Raw genomic sequence first — 22,545 nt, 5'->3', positions numbered from 1 at the left:
GTAAATAAAGAACAAAAAAAATAATCTCATCTTAATAAGTTGATAAGAAATTTGTTACAAGAACAATTTGTTCTTATCAACTGGTCTTAATAGAGGAAAGGGATTATTAGTAATGGGGACTACCAGCCCCTTTGCTAACAATATTATACCAATAAAGATATAACATAACATATACCCTGTCAGGTCAAATATCCCCCCCACTCAACCCTAGAAACCATCGTGCTGAATTACAGGTGTTTTCATCACGATATACTTTTTTAACGATCCAGCATATATATATATATATATATATATATATATATATATATATATATATATATATATATATATATATATATATATATATATATATATATATATATATATATATATATATATATATATATATTTAATATTTTGCTTTGATAGGCAATTAAAATGTTAATTATATGGCAAGTTGCATATTAATGTGGCACTACAATTTTTTTCTTTATTAATAGATTTGCTTTTGAAGTTACATCAATTAGAGATCTCCTTTAGATTCTGATAGGTGCAAAAGGAAAGACATAAAACCTTTTTTTTTTTTTTAAAAAAAGAAACCTAAATGACAGTGAAGCCACTATCAAAATCCAGAGCACCGTTCACAAGATATGAGTGGGGAAATAGAGGTGCTCGTTTGTTTTATATTATTTAAATATGATTGTTTTCAGAACGTTATTCGGTTTCATGAATATTGGTAAGCTTGATTTATTTAGGTTTACGCTTCACCCTTATTTTTGAACCTGTACGCGGTAGTTTGGTGAAGTTGTATGGTTTCATGCACGCGGATAAACTTGGTATACCTATTACCATTATTTTCATTAGGGTGACTATGCTTCAGCCTTAGTTTTAGACCTGTCTGTGACTATATTGATAACGTCAAAAAATTTATTATTTGGAAAGTTATACAAATCACGAATACTGGTCACCTTGGTATACCTTATTGGGGTATCTACGCTTGACCTTCAGTCCCAGGTCTGTCCGCGGCTGTGTTGACCACCTCGCTTTCTGGTACCCTTTCGTGTTCAGGCCTGTTCCGACGGCAGGGTGGAATTTTAACCAGACCATTGTACATCGCCGTGCCCAATATCAGGACAGCAAATCCGATGAGGTGTGGCCAGTGGAAGTCCTGCCACCTCACGGCGAGGGAGACCATCCATATGACGAATGTCCTGTGTGAAAAAAAATTGTTAATATGTTTCAAAATGTGGTTTCGGCATGGAATTGGTTGCCTCTTCCTTTCACATGGGTGTCGTAAGAGGCGACTAAGGTATACTTAATGGTTGAGGAATGGGCAGCAAGGATCCTCTTCAAACTTTACTACAGTGGGGGAAAAGGGATTGTTAGTAATCGGGTCTAATCAACTCATTGTTAGCAATACACCCTATTTTTTTTTTATGGGTGAAAATGGTATGGTAACCCCGCCTGCGCTAATGGGATACGCTGGCGGAGCACCAGTGAAGGGTGATAGATGAGAATGAAAACAGGTCAGTTAGCCCATCATGATGAATTCATCAGGAATTAACCATGATAGTTTCCAGGGAGAATCGTGAGGAGGTCGACCTGGATGTGTATATTGCTAGCAATGAGATTCTTAGTCTCCACTACTAACAATCCCTTTCCCCCCAATACACCCTATTAGGTCGCCATCCACGCGGTTCCTCCTGAAAACCGTCATAGTTAATTCTAGTAGAATTCGTCACGATGGGCTAACTGACCTGCCTTTTCATCCTCACCCTTTATCCATCGCTGGTGCCCCGTCAGCGTATCCCGATAGCGAAGTCGGAGTTTACCATTCCATTATCATCCATTAAAAAATATATCACTAAAGCCTAATTGCAGTTGGCAACGCCGCTTGCCATACGTGACAACTACTGGCAAACCCCAATAAGGGGAGTTCTATGTTCCGCTTTGGATAGTAAAATGGCTGATGTGATATGTTGTACATATCATATAAGTTTTATATATTCTAATGAAAATAGAGTTCATGGTAATAATAATGATTTTGAAGAGGCTATTGATGATGGCTGATGAAACTGAAGGTATGGTACAATATCGGTGCTAGATTATAAAGTTTATAGATTGTAAAAGAGAAGAAACAATAAAAAATATGTAAAAGCGAGATAAAAAAGATATTCATCTACTTTTTTTTTATACAACTTAGAATGGTAAACAAGCTGACGGCCCACCTGATGGAAAGTGATAACCGTAGCCTATAGACATGAACAGTAGCATGGACATAACAGAGTATACTGTTTCGCCCATGATACCCCCCCCCCCCCCAAGCGTTGCCATTCTTGAGGACTCAGGTGTTATTCCTCTGTACCCTGTAAATTCACACCATATCCCACCCTTCAAACCGAAACACAGCCATGCAAACACAACTGCTTCACGGTAGAAACACGAATGGGACAGAGGTACCTAAGCAATCGACTTTTGTACAGTCTCCCTCTGGTGCTACTTGTGCAGATATAAGCTCGAAGCTGATTTGGTGGGAGAATAAACAAAATAAATTCTGACTATTTTTACTTTTTGAATAATTATAATAGTTTTTAGTGAATGTAGTTGGGTAAAGTGTGCTACATTTAGATATGACATATGTAAATTAGTAAAAAAAGGCTACAAAATTGTAATTTTTTTCACACAATTACCCTGTAAGTGTGCACTCACCGTATAGAGTCTAAAACCATTCGTGTAGTGGCGGACATCTCTTTGGTGACGCTTATGCCGGCGAAATTGAAGAACGCTATGGACACTATCGTACCCAATATGGCAGCTAGCAGAACCGGGTTATTGCCTGAATGTTAAATAAACATATTGTATAATTTTGATTAAATAATATGATAATGATATGATTTAATTGTATAATTTTGTTCGATTGATTACTAATCAATAGTTCAGGAAAATTACAAATTATTCGATTTTGAAAATAGTGTTTTATAAAGAGTAGTAATAAGCTAAGCGTTTTTTTCTTGTGTCTACATATAATATGTTAGTCACACTAGCGCCGTGATGTGGACAATCCCTTGGCGTGCTAAGAATTGCATAGTTTGTGCAAACAGCGGGTCTACCATGAAATAAAATTCCGAAATTTGGGATTCAATTTCGTGTTTTTGTTTATACCAAAATCGGACCAATAAATGGAGTTTAACATTTCGTTCGTCATACATCCTATCATAAAAGTCCAAAGGAACAATATTTTAACATTTTGAATATTCCCAAACGGCATGTATTATGTAATTTTGACATAAAATTTCTGTTTCGTTTGGCTCCGAAATTTCGGAAAACATTTCATGGTAGGCCCTTAGGCATATTATTAAATGAAAGAACAAAGGTTTTAATAATGTAGCTTTCTATAAGTAAAATAATTTAAAATATATTATTTTTTTTTTATTTATCCATTATAATAACTAAAACAATCAAATCTTTATAATATTAATTTTGTGTTAGTGTTTTTAATAGCATGAATATCTAAAGTATTTTCAAATGGGGACGATGCTACAGGGAATAGCTAGTCAATGACAACAGAACATACTTATTTGCACGAGTCCATCGATCGCGTCTTCGACCGTGCCCCTCGCGTTATTTCCAAAGTGCGGTGGTGCTGGTATCCAATAGAATATTACTAGCAACACGGACAGCACAGAAAAGCCGAACACGCCTTCCCAGCCGACCGCTTGCAATGGTGGGATGTTCAACCCTAGAAGTGGATACAAAAATCTGTTTTAAAGTACCATTTGTGTTGTGTTTGTTTTTGGAAAATTTATGGATAAGACAATCAGACTTTGCTCTGTATATAGAAATAACGCTTTAAATTGTGAATAAAAAATTATAATTGGACCAAAGCGGGAGTCAATCGATATAGGGTGATAGCAAAAAGAATTATCCAAATCAGTTCAGAGTTGACGAAGAAATTTGAGAAAATTTGTTTTAAGATTATGCAGCTATCTGTACGCTTTCTTTATTTTTAGTGACTCCCGGTGAGTTTATTATTTCGCTTATATTTTTGGGTGTATTTTACGAAATATCTTCGCTAATTCTTAATCCATTTTTGCCTTTTATTCATTAGCTTTTTGCCTTTTATTCGTAGCTGTAGGAAAAATAATGAAATATGTATATCACTCCTTCTATATCACGTATCACCATAAAACATACACCAAATTTTAAGTTAGACATTTAGGAACACAGCTGCTGAAAACCGAATCCAATTTGGTGCAGTAGTTTTTGTGTGGATGTACACAACAACAAACAGTTGGACAAAATTTACAAAATATATTATTGTGGCTTCTATTGCTCTTATTATTAAGACTCCTGATATAAATTTTTCTTAAATAACTCCCATGTTCGGATATCGTCTAGTTACAATATAATTATATTAATATGATAGGAGTCTTCTATGTATTGCGACTATGCGTATTTTAGAAGAATTATAATTGTTTTAAGTGAATATAGTAAAGTAAGTAATATGACATAAATTAGGAAAAAATGTAATTTTGTTTTTTTCCTAATTTATGTTCATTCTATTCTAGTTTCCTTATAAGTTTAAATATTGGAAACCAGACATACCTAATTGGCGAAATTGTAAAAAAAAAATTGGGCATTCTCCTGTTGTTACCTGCGACATATTTCTCTTCATACACCATCTGACAGGCGCTAATGACCTGTGCTACAATTATGAGTAGGTCGCCTGTGATCAGGCTGTTCCTGCCCTTGGATTCGCCGCTGGACTGGAAAATGGCGTCGGTCGCTCCCACTATTATTAAACCGATGATAACATTGACTGAAATAAAAAAAAGTATTGTTTATTAATATGAGCAGAGGGGATCTTCTTATTTGTCTTTTTTTAATGTTTTTAAAGTTGTCTCCCAATGACAATGACCCCTTGCCTGCGCTATTGGTATACGCTGGCGGGATAGCAGTGAATTGGGTAGGTACCTCTATACCATTCGTGTCTCTGCCGTAGAGCAGCTGTTCTCGTGTTATTACTTTGCAAGAAGGCATAACACCACAGTCCTCGGAAATGGCAATACATGAAGACAAAGATATTACATTATATTCTGTCATGTTCGTGGCACTGTTCATGTCTATAGATGACGGTTACCTCTTTCAATCAGACACTGTTATTTTATAAATTGCATTGAAAATATAGAGTCACTTATGTGAACATAGCTTAAAGAACCGATAAACGATGGTGAAGAATGGTTTTTAAGTGGCAATCCCGTATAGGCAAACGCAAACTAGGAAGACCCCAGACTAGATGGTGTGACGACCTCAAAAACATTGCAAGGAGTCAGTGAATGATCGGGCCTGTTCCTTATGGTAGTCTATGGGGGAGGTACATGTTCAGCAGTGCCCAGATGACGGCTGATATGATGATGATGAGATACAACATATTTTACATCAATGTGAATATATTATTAATTATTATTTACCAGAGGGAGACTTTGTATAAAAGTCGATTGCTTGGGTACCTCTGTCCCATTCGTGTTTCAACCGTAAAGCAGTTGTATTTGCATGGCTGTGTTTCGGTTTGAAGGGTGGGATATGGCAACAAACGCATTAATTTTACCGGCTTATCGTTTTTATTTCACATTATCTTCTGAACATCTGTTCAGAGCCAGTCCAATGTTACTTTCAAAGTAAATTTTTGTAATAATAAACACGAAATAATGAACGAGTAAGCTAGTCCCACGTCACTATCGGAATAAAAGCTAAACTGTGTCACAGCCACCAGGTAGTTTAGCGATGAAATAAGGGTATAATTTCAAAAGATCCCTCACCGTTTCATTATCATTAATCATTTATGATTCAGTCACATAAGTAGCATTTATATTTGGGTAGATACTTTTTAGTCTTTGCTGACTGGACGTTGTTAGAATTTTTTTTTTACAGAAATTTAAATAAAACGCCTAAAGATTACAGTGATATGAGGCTGATAGAAGAAATAAATGAAATTAGACACTTACTACACTTACTTTGTACAAAAGTCGATTGCACCTCTGTCCCATTCGTGTTTCAACCGTGAAGCAGCTGTGTTTGCATGGCTGTTGTTTGGTTTGAAGGGTGGGTTATAGCGTGAATTTACTGTGTACAGAGGAATAACACCTGAGTCCTCAGGAATGGCAACGCATGGGGGGTATCATGGGCGAAACAGTATACTCTATTATGTCCATGGTACTGCTCATGTCTATAGGCGACGGTTACCACTTTCCATCAGATGGGCCGTCAGCTTGTTTGCCATTGTAAGTAGTATAAAAAAAATACATTAGGTCACATTGTTTGCAACAGATATATCCATATGTTTAACTTGTGGGTGATTCACAATTTTAGTACTGTACTGATGATCACGTACCTTATTTTCTTAACCTAGATAACTGTGTATATGATTCATTGTTTTGCAATTACAACAGCACGAGACAAAAATATGATTTGCATTATTGTAATATTATATACTGGTGTCATGACTCATAAAAATATGTTATAGTGACCGATCAATGGCTTGTTTTATTAAATTACAATATGATAATTGAATACAAACTAATTATGAAAGCGGATTAACCAAAAGCTGTGTAGTAGTACCATTCAGAATGTAATTTCAGCTGAGAAGAATGATCAAGAAAGTCAAATGTTATTTTTTTCGAATGAAAATCGATTTGACTATTTATTTATTTATTTCTTATTGCATTCCATAATATAATTAGTAGATAACATTTCAATTATGGATTCTGTTGGGCACAGAAATTAGGAGAGAGGAGGACAACACTTTTTTCACTATTTACTATGTAATTAGTTGTATTAAAGATTTTTACATATTTATTTTATTTATTTTTTAAACTGTAATACACAGTGTAATTGTATTTATATTTGGCGGATTTAACACCGAGATGATATTCCCTAACAGTCGATTATTGGGTAAATTATTGAATACTTTACATATTTATATATTATAAACATATAATAAGACTAATATTAGCAGTTGAATGGAAAAGGATGCTTTTGCATTCAAAGTTCGATATCTCGGAGACAAATGGTCCTAATTGAGCCATCCAAAGCGATTTTTGAAGCTGAATAAACACGCTAAGAGACCTATACAATGGAGTAGCTCGAAAAAATTTTTCCATGCCCATAGAGTGAAAAACGAAACCTAGAAAATTTAGAAAAAATTTATTTTCAGCTTTATTTAAGAATTGCATGGAAACCGGAGCTCAAAAAATTTTTTCACCAAAAAATCTGAAAACTAGAGTTTTCAAGCTTCAAAACCCTTTTTTTAAATTTCCTGTACGATTATTTTTCACTGAAATACAGCCTGTTGAATATTACCCAAAAATTTCAAAAAATTTTATGTTCCCTTAATTTTTGCGAGGAGTGTATAAACATATACAAAATATGTATAAAATTATTTATATTACTTTACTTATATTAGTATATAAAATAATATGCCTTATAGTCCCGGCATAGAATGGATCACCCCTTGCTTTCCCATTGGTGTCGTAAGAGAAGACTAAAGTAACTTAATAGTCGAGGCAGCAGTGTCCCTTTTAAAACATCACCAAAGCCTAACTGCGGCTGCCAACCCGTCTACCAATCCTAGCAAGAATAGTTTGGATAAACCCCCCAATAGGAAGAGATCTATGTACAACAGTGGGCAGTTTACGGCTGATATCGTCATAGTCGTAGAATACTGACGGATCTTTATATGTAATCTTGGTCAGATCCGTCAGTATTCTACGACTATGACGACATGATGACAATGATGATCAAATATTCGAACCCATAATAGATAAAATTCTGAATTGATACTAATCGTCCTTTCCGCGGTGGACAGGGTTTGCTCACATAATGTGGAATTAATCCCATATTAATTTATTGTCGAATGATTCTAAATCGTCTGTGTACAGTAAAAAAGTACATACATCGCCAGGAAACACATAGAAATATAGCATTCAAATATCTGGCTTTTAACTTTTCCCGGTATAAATTAATTGAAGCGATATCTCGTGGCCGTATTGTTTTGATAACAGTGCTGTGTGTACGCTTTGCTTATGCTCGCTGGTGGAACATTGTTTTGGGTGTTGTTACTGTTTCGAGAAGGCACATATAAACATGTATGTGAAACATTTTCCAAACGACTATTCATTTAATGGAGGTTTTCATGGTTTACTGTGATATGACACGATATTATAAATGTGAAAGTGAGTTTGTTTGTTTGCCACCTTATAACGCCTTGACGGTTTAAACAATCACTATAAAGTACTATGGTATTTGGGATGGATATAGGCTACTTTTTATCCTGAACAATAAAATATCCCGATCACGCGGACGAAGTCGCGGGTAAAAGTTAGTTACGATATAACGTTAAAAAGGATGGGCGGCAGCGTCCCTCTTAAAACATCATCAAAGCCTATTTGCAGTTGCCAACCCGCCTGCTAAGCATGGCAACTACTGTCGCTCTCAACTACCATAGGGAGAGGCCTATTGTCAGCAGTGGACAGATAACGGGTGATAACATGATAAATCTGGAAGTATTTCTAGCAAACAAATAAGAAGGTTGAAAGAATTATGAGGTAACAAACAAAAAATATATACGACCGAGTTGCAAAACTCCTTTTGGATACCAGAGGGAGACTTTGTACAATAGTCGATTGCTTGGGTACCTCTGTCCCATTCGTGTTTCTATCGTGAAGCAGTTGTGTTTGCATGGCTGTGTTTCGGTTTGAAGGATGAGATATGGCGTGAATTTACAGGGTACAGAGGAATAACATCTGAGTCCTCAGGAATGGCAACGCATGTGGGGTATCATGGGCGAAACAGTATACTTTGTTATGTCCATGGTACTGCTCATGTCTATAAGCGACGGTTACACTTTCTATCAGGTGGGCCGTCAGCTTGTTTGCCATTCTAAGTTGTATAAAAAAAAAAATATCGGTTGAAAATGAATCAATGCACGTTGCAACACAGTTCTTATCTTTAGGTATTGTTACGTAATGAAAGTACATTCTATTATGCTATTTAATGTTCGAGATATGTAGAATTTTATAATTAAATATTACACTAAATGTCAAGTGATGTAATAATAAGTTACGAAATAGCTAAACAATGATAAGTCATTCCAATTTTTGTAACATATTGGTATAAATTAATGTATATAGAAAACACTCAGACCAAACAAACAGTATAAATATTTGTATTGTGCGGGGATAGAATCCACAACCATCAGAATCGTAAGTTAGCAGTTAGCCCATTGTGAAGAATTCAATAAGAATTACTCACAATAGTTACCAGGGGAATTGCAGAGAGGTCAATTTGACGGGACTGCTAGCAATGGGAATTAACGCCCCTATACTAACAATCCCTCTCTCTCTAATAGCAGAGTTGTGTGAATACCATCGGATAGAGTTGCAGGATGATATTTTTTCATTTATAATTTAGCATTTCGAAATACAGGGCTACGCATTAAAATTACGACACTTCTTGGTGGGCACACTGCATTGGGTAAATGAGGTCTTGTGTTCGATTCTCGGTCGGGCCAATATAGGAACTGCACTTTTCTGAATGGACTTGTCTCTAGTTATTCCGGGTTGCAACCCCAGATGTTTGTTGTTTGATTCTTCACAACATGAAGTATCTTAGATTGATGATCAGGCGATATATGTAATTGTATCACACTAATAAAAAAAAAAACCAATTATTGTATAATATCACTTACGAATGCCTGCCCACTCCCGCTTCAGTATCGTCCTGTCTAAGAAAGTCATAGAGAGCATGGCCACAAATATTATAATAGAGCCTCGGAACATTTGAAAACTGCTTGCATATGTCAAGGTCAATCCTATGTACATTATGGAGGTACCGATCTGTAAACAAAATATGCAAGTAAGATAATGATGTACTGATATTGACCCTGTCGAAGTTAAAATTTGAATAAAAACGAAAGCTTTTATTAGAAATATTTTAAAAGTATAACACTTTATAATTTCCTTTGATTTTTAATGTAAAGAATGAAATTGTTTCATTGTATAATTTAGCTTTAGCAATCGCTGGTCTAGTCTATTCCAAGCCTTGCTAAGTAGAGAGTGTAAGAGTACGCTCTAATAGTGACACTTTAGAAAAATCCAATTACTGGCAAAGCTCCCCTTATGGGGACGGCTTATGTTTGTGGTGTGTGGACAGTTAACGGCTGATGGATGAAACACTCGAATGACAGAAAATACCACATACATCACATGTACTATCCTCAATTATACCTAAACTTACTTATAAGTCTTTAATTGTAAATTGTAAAATCTTTAATGTACATAATTCATATTGAATACATTAAATGATTTAATATACAATGGCGGACTTATTCCATCTTTTGATTTTTTATTATTTTTATTTAAAATGAAAAGATATTCCTGACCGCAATATTAGTGTACGCTGGCGGGATATCAATAAGGGAAGGATCAATAGGTGATGATAAAAGCAGGTCTGTTAGACTACCATAATGAATTCGACAAGAATTAATCACGACGGTTTCTAAGGGACGCCACGACTTGACATAGTATTGTTAGCAATGCTTCTATCAGATGCCATTACTAATATTTTTTTTTTTATACAACTTACAATGGTAAACAAGCTGACGGCCCACCTGATGGAAAGTGGTAACCGTCGCCTATAGACATGAGCAGTACCATGGACATAACAGAGTATACTGTTTTGTCCATGATACCCCCATGCGTTGCCATTCCTGAGGACTCAGATGCCCTCTTACCCTCCAAGTCTTTTTGTTACCTTATGGCATTTTAATGGCTCATCCACTCGTCGTGAAGTTTGGTGTATATTGTATGTATATATGTGTTTGTGATAGAGAAAGGCACAGGACATTTATTCTAATGATATTTATATCCCAGTCAGGCGGATGAAGTCACCGCTAAATGCTATTTTTTATAATATTATTCGTGAAATCCTTTTTTTTTTTATTTCCTTGATTTTTACATTAATAATACTTATGGTTGATAAACCATAAATAGGCCACTTCTTTATTTCTCGTGGGTATCGTAAGAAGCGACTAAGGGAGGACGAGGGATGGGCAGCAATGTCTCTTTTGTAATCTCTCCAAAGCCTAACTGCGGTTGCCAATCCGCAGATCCCAAGAATCAGATTTGGCAAACCTCCCTAGTGGGAAGCTTATATCCAACAGTGGACAGTTAAAAGCTGATTTGATGAAGACGATGGCATATATGAATACACAAATTTACAACATGTAAGATTTAAATATAACATCTTTGTATAAATCGAATATTCTACATTCGAATTTTAACACATAAAATAAGTAAGGTTCAGTTGCTGTTCTCGTTGTGATACTTTTTTTAGAAATAACTCACTTCACTCTCCCTAGTAACTATTCATATATTCAATAATGTCACTATCTACCCGTTCCACAACTGCACGGCAGACAGAGATGAAGCTTAAAGTGGCCCTACAAGAACTTCAGGCATCCAAAGATCTCAGTGACAAGTTGATCAGGGAGAGAGAAGAGAGTGAAGATGAAATTTTAAAAATTATAAATAAAAATACCCAATTAAAATCAGAATTGTCAGAACTTCATAATAGCCATCAGGAAGTTATTGAGCAGCGGGATCAGCTTCAAGAACTAATAAGTAGCTTTCATCAATGTAGTGACATTCATGAGCAAGCCTTGAGGCGTATCACTGAATTGGAACTTGAGTTAAAGCAGGCATATTCTAAAATCAATGATCTAGACACAAGATTGGAATCTCAACAAAGTAATGAGATTAGTAATTTATATGAGGAACTTATTAGTGTTGACTGTGTGCCTCCTTCTACTACAGTTCCATGCACCCATCCTGTTGTAATTGACCTTACTAGTGATACATCACCTAAATTAGGCAACTATAACAGTAATATTTGTATGTTGAGTAATAATAAATTTAAAAAATATTTAAAACTAAAAAAGTTTATAATTAAGAATCGGAATATATTAAATAAGCGTTGCAAAAAGGGACAATTATTGAAAAAAAACACTTTGAATAATTTAAAATTGCATGATTACATTAATAAGTGTAATAATAAGTTAATGGAAAGCCAAAAGTTATATGACATTGATACAGACTACCTAACTTCAAAAATCAATAGTTTAGAATCTTCGCTTCATGATTTAAATACAAAGTATATTATCTCTCAGAAACAAATCCAGGAGCATATTTTAGCAATGGATGATCTGATTGATGTCAGTAAATACAATGCTGACCGTTTTGAGTCGTTGACTAAGCATTGTACATGTAATCACACAAATATATCAAATAATAATTCAGTTGTAACTGTGCTGGAAAATGAAGTTCAGGGTGTTTGTGCCAGTGACTGTAACCCTAAGAGTAGCACAATGGTGTTCTCTGACAGAATAGGCTGTAACTTTGGGTCTATTTTGAAGTATCATCTTAAGGGTGATTTATTAAACTACTGCATGCCAGAAGCATCATTTACACAAATAATAAATAAAATTAAGTCTACGAAAATGAACAATATGACCACAATTGTGTTATTTTTTGGTAATAGTATTCAATTAAATAGGCAGGATGTAATTAAAGGAATTGAATATTTATTACAATTAAATGTGTATAAGATTGTATTGTGCGCTTTTCCTTACACAAATAGACATTTTCATAAAAAAATTAACAGTAAGGTACATTACCTGAATAACTTATTACATACATTGACATGTCGTCATAGTGACATTTTGACATTTTTTGATACTAATAGTTTTATTAGTGATTTTTATTTGACAAAAGATACAATGTATCTTTCTAAATCATCTAAAAATAAAATAGCCACTTTAGTGGCTTATAATATTGACTACATGAACAGTTTACATGGTAAACTTAAACATAAAAATGCTGACATAACAGATAATTCTATTAATATTTGTGACATAAGGACTATGACTGCAGATTTAAACTGCTCACAAAGACAAAGGGAAAGCAATCAGAATTAATAATTGTTCATCAGAACATACAAAGTTTTCCCGGCAGCGAGTTAATTATACAATTATTTTTAGAAAAGTATAATATTGATATTGTCTGTTTCACAGAACATTGGCTTAAAGAAAGCAATATGATGTTCAATTTAAATAATTATAACGTTGTCAGCTGCTTCAATCGAAAGTCAGTTAACAGAGGCGGGTCTATGATAATTGCAAGAAATAATATTAAAGTAAAGGAACGTGCTGACATTGTTAGACTTTCTATTGAGTGTTGTATAGAATTATCTTGTATAGAACTAGAAAATTATATCCTTATATGTGTGTACAGGCCTCCTAATAGTGATTACAATGTTTTTGAAGGGGTGATGGAGGATATTTTAAAAAAAGTATTTAATAGTATTAAAAAAATTATTGTATGTGGAGATTTTAACGTTGATATTCTTTGTAACACACCCACATGTACAAAATTTATTAGTTTATTTCAGTCGTTTGATTTATGTCATGTCTTTCATGAACCCACTCGTGTAACTGCCACGTCTGCTACTTGTCTTGACAATGTTTTTTGTAACTGCGAGTATACAGAAAAATTCATAATAAATAAACTTCCTTCAGATCACTGTGGTCAAGTTGTTAAGTTTAGCAGTCAAATCAATAAAGTCAACAATAATAAAAAATCAAAAAGACAAATAAATATTTACAATATTAATAAATACAAAAGCGCGATTAAAAATAAATTGGATTTGCTGTTACAATCTAGTAATAATCCTGATTATCTTTACACCAAGCTAATTAATATTTTATCCGGAGAATATGAACAATTTTTCAAGAAAAAAGAAGTTCATGTTAAATCTAAATTCACGGAATGGGCAACAGTAGGAATACTTAAAAGTAGAAATATTTTGTTTGATTTATACGATCAAAAAAAATATCGATTTGATGACAAATTCACCACTTATGTAAAAAATTATTCTAAAATTTTTAAAAAAGTTTGTATTATGGCTAAGTCTAATTATTTTAATAAACAAATTAAGCAGTCTTCTGACAAAATTAAAACCATCTGGAGCATTATAAATAAAGAAACTGGAAGATCTAAAATAGCCTGTAATCAATTTACATTAAATTATGATAATAAATTAATATCAACAACAAAAGATGTAGTTAATATTTTTGAAGATTTTTTTGCTAATATTCCGATTGATATTACATCTTCTCTGGACTCATCTCAATCTCGAGCAAAAAAATTACTAGAGACTAATATCGGTTGTTGTTCTTTAAGATTTAAATTTTCACATGTTAGCCCCTTTCATATCATAAAAATATTCAAACAGCTAAATTTAAAAAATACGGAAGACCTTTGGGGCATGTCTGTAAAAGTAGTTAGTTCTTTCATAGATATTGTTGCTCCATATCTAGCCACTATTTTTAATAAATGTATTGATAATGGCGTTTTTCCACATTTAATGAAATTTAGCAAATTAATCCCACTATTTAAATCAGGAGATAAATTTGAGCCAGGGAACTATAGACCTATATCTATTTTGCCAGTTCTAAGTAAGGTGTTTGAAAAGATAATGTTAAATCAAATGTTACATCACTTCAGGGTTAACGGACTGCTTCACAGTCAGCAATATGGTTTCACCGCCGGCAAGTCTACCACTGACGCAGGTGTTGCGCTAGTGACACATATTTTCGAATCTTGGGAGAGGTCACAGGATGCACTCGGAGTTTTTTGTGACCTATCAAAGGCATTTGATTGTGTGGATCATAAAACGCTTTTGTACAAGCTCGAACATTATGGTATAAGAGATAATGATCTAAAATTAATGAGAACTTATTTAGAGGATAGGGTTCAAACTGTAGATATTGACGGTGTAAAATCTAAGGGAGCTAATATTAAGATGGGCGTTCCACAAGGGTCAATCTTAGGCCCCTTTCTCTTTTTAATCTACATAAATGACCTTCCCTTTATGGTAGAGAAAATTGCAGATATAGTGCTGTTTGCGGATGATACTTCGTTAGTGTTTAAAATTGGACGTCAAAGTAATCAATTAGACGATGTAAATTGTGCTATGTCTGCAATATTAAATTGGTTTACATGTAATAACCTATTATTAAATTCCAGCAAAACAAAGTGTATAAAATTTACACTTCCTAATGTAAGACTAATAAATACACAGTTATTGCTTAATGATGAAATAGTAAATTTTGTTAATGATACAGTTTTTTTAGGTATAACAGTGGACTCGAAATTACAATGGGGGCCCCATATTTCAAAATTGGCCAGTAGACTCAGTTCTGCTGCATATGCAATTAGAAGAATTAGACAATTAACAGACGTGGCAACGGCTAAACTTGTATATTTTAGTTATTTCCATAGCATAATGTCTTATGGCATACTGCTGTGGGGTAAAGCAGCCGATATAAATACTATATTTGTTTTACAAAAGAGAGCCATACGTTCTATTTATGGTATGGGTTCGAGAGAGTCATTACGTCAGTGCTTTAAAGACTCAAATATCCTCACAGTTACTTCACAATACATTTATGAAAATATTATGTATACACGGAAGAACTTAGAGAGTTTTAAAAAACTCAAAGACTGTACAAGTAGAAACTTACGCAATATAAATAAGCTTATTTTACCTAAATGCCGTCTGCACAAAATCAGTAATTCATTCTATGGTAATTGCATAAGATTTTATAATAAACTGCCGGAATCTGCATTAAATCTGACAGAGAGGCAATTCAAATCTTATATTAAACAATTTTTATGTAAGAAAGCCTATTACAGGATAGACGAATTCATAGATGACAACATATCAAGTAAATAATTAGTTTATTAGCATACAACGTTATAATTTTATTTTCTCATTGCTTTCTTGATTTAATTGATTAATTTTAGAAATATGAAAGCGTAGCGGTTTTTTTGTATTAATTGCCGCATGCATTCTTATGTAAAATGTGAATACTATAACTATCAGATGGCAATTGTGAGTAGCTTTGACGTGGTCTAGTGTTTTGAGTAGTCATGCTCACTAAAATGTCCAGACTTGTGGCGGCGTGGTGGGCCGGGTCATTGGGCTCCCTAAAATATGGTCGAGCGCAGTGATGGCTGGCTCATCCGTCATACTCGTGAACGGGTGCTGCTTGTAGGGACTGGTCTGCTCTAATCACTATGACTGATTTCCTCTTATTAATTGTTTAACCAGTTGGTTATGTATTCAATATTTTTTTTCTTTTTGAGTATTTAATTGAATTAGTGCTAATTGGTGGTTTGTATTCACACAATTAAACTTGAAAATGTAAAGTAATAATAAAATTATTTAAAAGAGCAACACGCAAGTTTCTTGCTCGTTCTTCTTGTGATGAGACAGCTTTCCGAACGAGCGGTAGATTAAAAAAAAATGTAATGACTTTTCAAAAGTGCTTCAATGTAAGTTTATTTGAATAAATGATTTCTATTCTATTCTACTATAGACTTGAATGCAGATTTGTGCAGTGAGCGTAACATAAGAACAGGTGCCAGTTGCTTTCAGACTGGATAAAAATTTCATTCAGATTACTACGGACTATACGGTTTGCATAAAATATGGACATGAAAAAATAATGAGACAGTACAAAAAGAATGGATATATTTTTGTTTCAACGTAGCATATAGAATAATTGGTAAGAAAAATAAAAAATATAAAAAAAAAAATATTAAAACTAAATAAAGTAGAAATTAGTTTTTAATTAAGTATATTTCTTTTCACACAGCAATAGAAGAATCAGTCGAGAAAAAGATTATTAAATTTTTTTGATTAAAATCTGTACTTAACAGCTATAAACTTTATGTTCCATTGTAGTTTTCATTGGCCTTTTATGTTACACCAACAATTTATATACATATATACAGTTAAAAATCATAGGAGAACAAATGATTGCATTGCTGGTAACTCAGTTAAACAATCAACTGAAGATTATGTTTATGGATTTTTCTACTCTGTACACTACACAAATTCTACCTATTCACCGCCATAATGGTAAAATAGTTCAATTTTTTTTTTATTATTTGGTATGTTTACACAACAGACCACAATATTTGTCGTTAAATTGGAAACGTGAAAGAGAATTTGTCTATGTATTTGTACATCTTGATGCCTTAATAACTCATCCAATTATCGTGAAAATTGGTATAATTATAGTATTTTTTTTTTTACAGTTTAGATAAAAGATGGTGTAGTGAACTAAGTTCTACTTTTTCTTTTCTGCCTATCTCGTAAGGGACCAGCCGTAAATATAGGTCTTACACTGAACGTGTCTCTTTACAGAACATAGATTAAACAATTACTAGAGGGAGATTAAGTACAAAAGTCGATTGCTTGGGCGCCTCTGTCCCATTCGTGTTTCTACAGAAAAGCAGTTGTGTTTGTATGGCTGTTTCGGTTTGAAGGGTGGGATATAGCAGTGAATTTACAGAGTACAGACGAATAACACCCGAGTCCTCAGAAATGGCAACGCATGGGATGTATCATGGGCGAAACAGTATACTCTGTTATGTTCATGGTACTGCTTATGTTTATAGGAGGTTACCACTTTCCATCAGGTGAACCGTCAGTGTCTGTACTTCTGAGTTGCATAAAAAAAAAAAATGTGCTGACAATTCCTAATGGGGCAGTATCAAAGATTATGGTAAATGTAACGCTGGGCATAGCATAATTGAAACCAATACAAATGATTTAAAATTATTAATAAAAATCATACTTACTAAATCAAACATGGCGGCTGGCATAAGTATGAAAGGATTAAAGTTTTGATCGCCCCGTGTTAATGACTGGTCTCCGCCGACTAATCGGAATATAACTTTAAAGGTGAGCAAGCACAACATTTCTCCCAAGAACATAGCTGCAGCCTGCAAATTTAATAAAGTTATCAATACATTTACTATTAGGGGTTTGTGGTACAACAGTACATAAAAAAAATATTAAAATAAAATTGTGACTAGACGATGTATGTACATGGGAAAAATTTATATGTTAAGACACTACATAAAAATAAGATCAAGAAATGTTATAATTTATTCGTCCATCAGTTAATTTGTCCGTCTGTCTGTTCTTGCATTCTGCAAAAACAATTGCATCAAATCGAATGGAGTTTTCACAGTTGTATTTCTGAAGATCTTACTAAAAATCTAGAAGTTTCACTTCTTTGGTTTTCCTACTTCTGCAATCAATGGATACATTATAGTGAACAAAAATGTAAAAATTAATATACATACTTGTAAAAACGGATGCTCAAACTCTCGGACTACTCCATCGGAGCCTTTAGCTTCCAATTTGTCAGCCCATTTTGTGCATAGGGTATTGATTGAACCCGTTACAACCATCATCGATGCTAGAAACTTCTGATATCCCGACCACGCCATTCTGTTAAATATATTTATTGTTTTAATAATAATTACTGTTTGGTTTAATTGTGGTTTGAACAATAATTTAGGATAATTATTGTCAATGAAAAATTAGGATAAAAAACCTGGATATTATATGGACTCTTTTTTCATTATTCGTCACCAATGTGAAGCCAGGATAGACACTTAGTTTTTTTGATGGGCGAAAATGGAATACTAATCCGCCTGGTCTATTCTATGTATTATCTCTATGTATTTAGTATATGTTGGCGAGGCGCCATTAAGTGATAATAGGTGACAATGAAAGTAGGTCAGGTGACCTATCGTACGAATTCAAGAATATTGGACTCAATCTTAGAATTGTCTCCAGAGGGCACATTGAGTATATTTATTGTATTCTAACCGCTCCACTGGAAACTTTACTAATTGATTAAATAATGTAACAAATATATAACAGAAGTATCTATCTGAAAACCATAAATATAATTTCCTTTTTGTTATTATTCTTATTTATTGCACAAAAAAGTGATCACACAAGAAAATTATTATGGAACCAATATGGAACTAAGCAGGTTGATTTTTGACGCCATCGAAAGCACATCAAATAAATGTTAAACGGTACTCTCGAAACCTAAAGTCGGTTCTAGATCGAACCGAAATTTTATGCTCGTATCAATTTCAAATGTTTATACTTTTGATACCTGAAATCGTAATACGGTCTAACAAAAATAGATCGCATTTGGATCGAATTTATCTGTCATATTTCGATTTTATTATTGGTATCATATAATATAGTAATATTTTGTTGACTTTTTGAATAGGTATTCTAATAGGAATATCTGAAAATATGTTTAAAAATACAAAAATATGATAAAAATATTACTAATATCACAACGGTGAAAGTGAGTTTAATACGTTATAGCGCTTTAACAAATCAATAAGAAATTTTGTTTACACGTACTATATGGATGGATTATGGGTTACTTTTTATTTCGGTCAGTAAATATATTCCGGGCACAGGAACAAATTTGCGAGTAAAAACTAGTATTTTTATATAGTACATATAACCTATATGAGAGATATTATGTACAAACATAATGTAGGTTGCTTTAAAAGAAAAGTCATTTTTAATTTCAACATTATTCATTTTCATAACAACAATTATAATATTTCAATATTGTTTTTTTTATTTTTGTGATATTATCTTTTTTTTTTTTGTTTAAGAAAGAACTTATATTAATACAATTTAAACATTTATGTATTTTATAATTATCAAGTGTTGGTAATTAAAATGCTAGCATATGTAGAATGTTGGTAAATAGGAACATTATTTATACAAACAAATTAAGTATAATATAATAGTCATTTAATATTTTCATATCCACTAACAATCAGTTAGTCAAAATATTATTTATTTTAAGACAAAATCTCTTATAACAATATTAATCATCACATTTTAAAAATAACTTAAAATATATTATGAAACAACATTAAATAAACTATAAAGGCTGTATCTGTTTATGTTTAGGATATAAAATCCTTGATGTTTTCCTGCCCTTCATTGTGATCACGGAGCAGAGCCAACATAAGCTCCTTTATTGGGCTTATTCCTTGGAGGTCATCCCTGCCTCCTCCGGCCCGAGTTTTACTGCACTTCCGAGACAACTCAATAGAAGACTCTTTAATTTTGTTTTTGTATTAGCCTTGCCAATTATGATTCTTAAATGTCCATTGGTAATTCTTAGATTTTTCTAGAATTATACAATGAATTATTAAAACAGTTATATATACTATACATTACTGTAACTATTTAAAAAACTTTTTATCTATGTTATATAATATTGCATTTTATTGGAAAGTAAAATCAATAATAAAAATAATACTTACACAGCAATAAAGTTTATTTATTTAAAAATTCATAAGTTTCAGTGAAGAACATATGTTTCTTTCACTTCATGCGCGTTACCTATTTGACACTTTGATGTTTGCTTTTTTCAAGTTCCTCAGTTCGTATAATACTAATGTTCTTGTCAGAACTTACTTTATATACAGATGACAATTTGATTTCAATTCTAATTTGATTATACTCAGAACTGCTAAACTTGTAACAAATTAAAAACAAATCAGATGCATATCAAAAACAAAAATGGAATCAAATCATGTTCAGAAATCAACCTGCTATTGATAGAAAAAGGAATTATCTTCACCATTTGTCAATGATGATTTCACATGAAACAGAAATGAAAATACTGTAACAAATTCAGTTTACCCTTTATTTTAGATTTTTCAGGATTATTAGTAGTACCACATTCGAGTATTCTGACACTTCCCTATGGTTGACTGGGAGAGAATGCTTTTAGCATTAAGTACGCCATGTACACATATTTGTACTAATGAATAAATAAAAATAAATGTTCATAATATAAAAATTAGGTGTCAAACTTAATATAGTTTGGATGCTTGAAAGAGTATCATAAACAATTGTTTGTAGGTAAATAATGGAATACCATAAATAATTATCATCGAAAATCAGTATCAGGGTTTGATAACCTTTATACTAAGAGGTCATCATTGTTACTAGCATAATTTTAAATGATGAATATAATAATAATTACTAAAACAAATTCTTTAACATTGTTTCTATATTGGCAAATAGATTGCCAATACTCACTTTATAGATATAATAAGTAAGTACTCTAGGCAAACAACTAAAAATTGTCAATTCATTAAAAAAAATATTATCTCATTTAAGATTTAACTACTGCAACAAATTTAAATTTACTACGCGAAGCAATAAATGTAAATTACATAGATTTAACTACCTAACTGTTAAAAAAATTATTCCATTTATTTTTGAGAACAAAGAAATTACTTGTGGACATTTTGTTTTAGAGAAAGTCAAATTTATAAACTTACGTTGATAGTACGGACTTGATATCTGATAAACAATAATAAAACTTTTTATTATTTCACTAAAATAATAGTTATTTTCTATGTCTATTATTGCCACTTAAAACAAATTGAACACAAAATAAACGTATTTACAAGCAGATGGTTGATGATAGAAAAACAATTTGAAAACAAATTACAAAATACGAGTATGTAATCTCAAACATGTTGTCATTATCAACAGTTGTCACTTGTCAAAAACATTTCACTACATCAGTCAAAGTCATAGATCAATTCAAATCATCATTGTCATTGCGGCCAATTCTGAGGCCCCATTTCTCTAGATTTATCTTTTAACCTAATATTTCAATTTAACAATTTATTGAAGTTACTAGTTTATAGATTATTACATTATCATAAAATAAAATTATCATAACCTTATTTTAAATCTATAAGAACATTAATTTATCTTACAATAAAGATTTTTATTTTAGAAAAAGTAATGGCACTACTGAATCGACCCATTATCTAATTTGTATGCACCGTAGAATAAGTATAGTGCGATTCACAGTAGAATTTTTAATTTCAGAACATTGGCATATCATGAAGAGTACCATGGGCGTCATGGTGTATTCTGTAATTCCCTTGTTGCTATTCTTGTCTTTAGGTAACAGTTACCACTTACCATCAGCTGAGTCGTCAATTTGTTTGCCATTCTTAGTAACATAAAAAAATATTTTACGATTAATCGATCCAGAGAAATATAAATAATTAAAATATGTAAATAATATATTTATATATAAATAATATATTTATATATAAATAATTAAAATAGAGAGTGATCAGTTTCCAATCTATATATATTTTATTAAATCTATACATTTACTTGTTTATTTTTAATGCTTATCCTTTCTTCAATCATCAACATCCAAATGAAAAGATTAAGATTTATTATTTATTTATAAATCTATTTATTGATCAACTTTTTTTTATTTGTGAACGAAATCAAATTTACTTATTACAATTGATTCTTTATTTTTTAACGTTTCTTATAAAATGAAAATGACGTAAAAGCATTGATGACCTTAGCCAATTTCGAAATCTTTGAAAGATTTCGAAATTATCTTAAAAAGATTATCTTTGGCCAAATTTTAAAACTTTTCTCTTGACACGATGAACTTATGGACATTAAACTGGAAGGAAAGAGGGAAAGGGCTCCCCTTTTCCCAAGACTAAATCAAAGATGTCAAGTGAAGGAAGTGGTGAGTGGCAA

At 32.6% G+C, this 22,545-nt stretch overlaps 1 protein-coding gene across 1 annotated transcript; it reads right to left on the bottom strand.

Moving 5' to 3' along the window:
* Window positions 1–508: 508 nt before the first annotated feature.
* Window positions 509–21,503, bottom strand: LOC113520640 (solute carrier family 35 member F6). Its single transcript, XM_026906036.3, has 8 exons — window positions 21,300–21,503; window positions 18,255–18,402; window positions 17,745–17,888; window positions 9,725–9,872; window positions 4,634–4,798; window positions 3,554–3,718; window positions 2,689–2,815; window positions 509–1,190 (listed from the first exon to the last, which is right to left on the bottom strand). The coding sequence occupies exons 2-8, from the start codon at window positions 18,399–18,401 to the stop codon at window positions 971–973; spliced, it is 1,116 nt and encodes a 371-aa protein (XP_026761837.2). The 5' UTR covers window position 18,402; window positions 21,300–21,503; the 3' UTR covers window positions 509–970.
* Window positions 21,504–22,545: the final 1,042 nt, after the last annotated feature.

Source organism: Galleria mellonella, unplaced genomic scaffold (genome assembly GCF_026898425.1).
Source record: "Galleria mellonella isolate WM207_F2 unplaced genomic scaffold, CSIRO_AGI_GalMel_v1 utg33, whole genome shotgun sequence".
Lineage (NCBI taxonomy): Eukaryota > Metazoa > Arthropoda > Insecta > Lepidoptera > Pyralidae > Galleria > Galleria mellonella.
Note: the sequence above shows the minus strand (reverse complement) of the source record. Positions and strands in the feature narration are given on the sequence as shown.